General features: G+C 51.1%; 2 protein-coding genes across 2 annotated transcripts; both read right to left on the bottom strand.

Annotated features, from left to right (window-relative positions):
• LAESUDRAFT_750916 (NmrA-like family protein) lies at positions 1–1,271 on the bottom strand. Its single transcript, XM_040911634.1, has 4 exons — positions 1,200–1,271; positions 992–1,144; positions 448–938; positions 1–389 (listed from the first exon to the last, which is right to left on the bottom strand). Exons 2-4 carry the CDS (start codon positions 1,065–1,067, stop codon positions 60–62), a joined length of 897 nt encoding a protein of 298 aa, XP_040762467.1. The 5' UTR covers positions 1,068–1,144; positions 1,200–1,271; the 3' UTR covers positions 1–59.
• Positions 1,272–2,094: 823 nt separating this feature from the next.
• On the bottom strand, positions 2,095–3,353 carry LAESUDRAFT_657286 (terpenoid synthase; the record flags this gene model as incomplete). The annotated part of the gene is made up of 4 exons (XM_040904673.1): positions 2,095–2,394; positions 2,451–2,489; positions 2,624–2,912; positions 2,974–3,353. 4 exons carry the CDS (start codon positions 3,351–3,353, stop codon positions 2,095–2,097), a joined length of 1,008 nt encoding a protein of 335 aa, XP_040762468.1.

Genomic DNA, 3,353 nt, shown 5'->3' on the forward strand with positions numbered 1-3,353 from the left:
CAGCGATCAGGGCCATCGAAACCGTGAGTTTTTATAACTTTTATTTTACATGGCTTACTCTACCTTGCGTCCGCGCTACCTCCGCGTAACATTTCTACAAGCGTCTCCTCGATCGGCTTGAGCTTCCTCCCCAACACGTTTTGCAGCAGCGGATCCACAATCTCTAGCTCACCTCGGCGGACGCTGATGAATGTTGATACCCACTGCCGCAGGTACTTCTCCTCTCCCATCCGCCCATCTTTGCCGATGTTGCGCTTTAAGTACCGTTCCTCGTCTACGATGCACAGCTTGATCTCGCGATGCAGAATCGCCGAAATGCGCTGCGCGAGCTCGTGCAGGGTCATGACGCGTGAGCCGCTGAGCAACAACGTCTCGCCGACATAGCCGTCCTAAGTGATTCGAAGTGATTGAGCGTTGATCACATTTGACGTCAAGATGCAGACTTACAGAAACCATAATTTTCGCAGTTCCCTCGCCAAGATCCTCCCTACTCACCCATGCAATCCCACCATCTCCGTGCGGAATCAGCACCTCGTCACTGCCATCGTTTGGATCGAAGAACCCGAAATATAGCGGGTAGCTCTCGCTATAAATCCCCTCTCGCAGAATCGTATAGGTGAGCCCGCTCTCCTTCAAGTACTTCTCGGACGCTAAATGATCTTGCATGACGGCGGCGACGCTGTCGCTCGCGAACATGAGCGATGTGTAGTAGACATGCTTGATACCGCATCGTTTCGCAGCATCGATCGCATTGACATGGTAGGGGATCCGGCCGGATATGTTTGGATACGAGATGATGAGAACTTTGTCTCCGCCACGGAAGGCTTCGTCGAGCGTAGACGGATCGCCGTAGTCACCGTGCCTAATCTCCACGCCAGAGCTGACGATTTGCGAAGATGCGCCGTTGGGATTGTGCAGCGATACGATGATGTCCGTGGCTTTTCGCGAAGATGATCAGCTAAATGACAGTGTGATCAACGGCAAGACATACCAGGAACTAGTCGAAGCAGGTACTTCAAGACTTGGGAGCCTAGTCCACCTGTAGCTCCAGTTATAATGTACTTCATGGTATCCCAAACTGACCAGGAAAGGGCGATCGAGTATAAGCGAGGCGGTGCGACTACGTGCGACGTTTTTTGTAGTCCTAAGAACGACTCACTGACGTCAGCACCGAGACTGATTACTAAGCGGCGACTTACCAGTTGTTCGTTGTGGTGCTTGTTGTTCGTCAAAAGATGACGAGTGTGCCTTCAGAGCACATCGGCATCCAGATCAACCCTTGACAGCGGGCTTGGCCTGACGCATCACGCACTTCATGGAAAAAGGTAATTCACATCTATATATCCGCATACAGCTATGCTGCTCATGCAGAGCATGGAAGGTCTAGCGTACAGTCTGAACGCTGAAAATACCGAAGTTGACAGTCCGACTTCCCTACCATTCAGCTGAACACCTGCACATGAAGTTTCACCTCGTGATAGTGAGTCCAAATCGACGGCCTATCCAATGTATAGAGAGCCGCCTTCGCCGAAGGAAGGCAATCTCATCGTAGTGTCGCTGTGAAGAACAGAACATTGCCGCACCGCTTTGTTCCGCCTCGGTGCTGCTGCTCTAGATTTCGTCCTTACTCAATCGCAGTGATGTGCAGATAACAAGCAGGCCACACAGTCAAAACAACACGTCAAGTAACAGACTTGGAGCGCCACAGAAGCAAGCCGCGTCCAAAATATTTTAGTAAACGGCGAGCTCACCATTGCTCGTTGCAAAAGGACTGCTGAAGAAGCACGTGCCTATTACCAGCCGCGTTCGTCTCTCCAATTTATACGCTAGCACTAGTTCGCGTGTACATAGCTGACCTACGACAAAACCGCCATTCGAAGTCCATAAAGGCACCGCAGAGTCAGCGTAGCAAGCAGTCGGTATGAAATCCGATGTATATCAGTGGAGACCAGTAATGTGTTTTCAGGAGCAGCATAGAAAGGCCGTAGCATATATTCCTATGAACGCAGTATGGGCACTAGACAATATGTGAGCACATAAGCATGCTTTATGACCATAAGGTCATGCTGACCGGCGCCACTTATAACGCAACGTCTATAGAGGGTTGACAACTGGCAGAAGATGTACTCGCAGGCTCTTCCTGACCTGTGGAGCATTCTTGCCAAAGTACCTCTCCGTCACGAAGCTCCACTCCGCGTTGGCAATCATCCAGTCTTCAAGACCTCGCACAAAGGTTTCAACTTGTGCATCGACCACTCTTCCCCAAGATGGCAGCGCTGCTTTGCATGCGAGAAAGCGTTCAACGGTCTCGTTGCACATCGCGGCAGCGTGGTCCACGGCGGCTTGCTGGCCTATGCCGAAGGCGTGTGCGATGACGGCTACTAGATTGTGCGGCTAGAGATACAGCACTATACTCAGTAGGGCAAGCCGCGAAAAGCGATGTGACTCACGTCTCCTCTCGATCGTTCGCGGCTATAGGAAAAAATGTCCTATGTGGTAAGCATGGTCAGAACATGTCGAAAAATACACCATGAGCATGCGTGGCGCAGCTTCCTTCGCCGGACGCAAGGTGCATCCAATCGCGGAGCTAGGGGGAGAAGTTTGAATAGACAGCGAGACTCACGTTACCCCAGCTGACGCTATCGTTCGCGGCATCCATCAGGTCCTGAACGACCAAATTCTCATAGACCTCGTCGGGAAGGTCTATATATGTGGCGTACTCGATGAGTACAAACCCAGCTTTGCATCCACTCGTATCTCGGCGCAAAGAAATGTATGCATCGAGCTCCGAAACATGCTTTGACGCACGATCGGCGGCCTGCTGCGTGATCGCCTTGAAATACAGGTCCATAGAGGAGATGAAGCGCTCTTTACAGCGAGGGCCAATATTCTTCAACATCCTCTTCCACCACCTTGTGAAAAGAAGTGATCAATGCTGAGCGTTCGCAGCTTGACCATGAAGGAGATACACACGACTTGGTAATCCGTGCTGCGACAGTGTTCGAATAGAAAATCTCTGGGTAACGCAGTGTATTCATAACAACCGCTTCCAGGGTCTCCGTTTGCGTGGTGTTGAATTCGTCGCTCCAATCGTCAAGGCAGAATAGAAAGCTCGTAAAATCCATGCAGACTCTGAGTTTCTCGGGGCCCGATTCAACGTAGGACATTCCGCACAAGAGACCGGCTTTCAGGCCCAGGAATCTTGATCGTTGCTTCTCTGTGAAGTTTGTGGACGCGAGGATAAAGGTGTCTGAGGCGGCAGATAGAAAACGTGTATAAGGGTTCATACGGATGGGGAAAGGAATCGCATCCATGATGTCAGGGAGCCTAATGATCTTTGTGCAGTAGGACAT

The sequence above is a fragment of the Laetiporus sulphureus genome (assembly GCF_001632365.1).
Source record: "Laetiporus sulphureus 93-53 unplaced genomic scaffold LAESUscaffold_30, whole genome shotgun sequence".
NCBI classification, from domain to species: Eukaryota; Fungi; Basidiomycota; class Agaricomycetes; order Polyporales; family Laetiporaceae; genus Laetiporus; species Laetiporus sulphureus.

What these genes read in the sequence shown, in the direction of transcription:
- LAESUDRAFT_750916 (XM_040911634.1), bottom strand. Translation starts at nt 1,067, where the DNA reads ATGAAGTACATTATAACTGGAGCTACAGGTGGACTAGGCTCCCAAGTC. An exon ending in CCTGCTTCGACTAGTTCCTG is followed by an intron (nt 939 to 991) that starts GTATGTCTTGCC and finishes CTTCGCGAAAAG; the next exon opens with CCACGGACATCATCGTATCG. An exon ending in CTGCGAAAATTATGGTTTCT is followed by an intron (nt 390 to 447) that starts GTAAGTCTGCAT and finishes CGAATCACTTAG; the next exon opens with GACGGCTATGTCGGCGAGAC.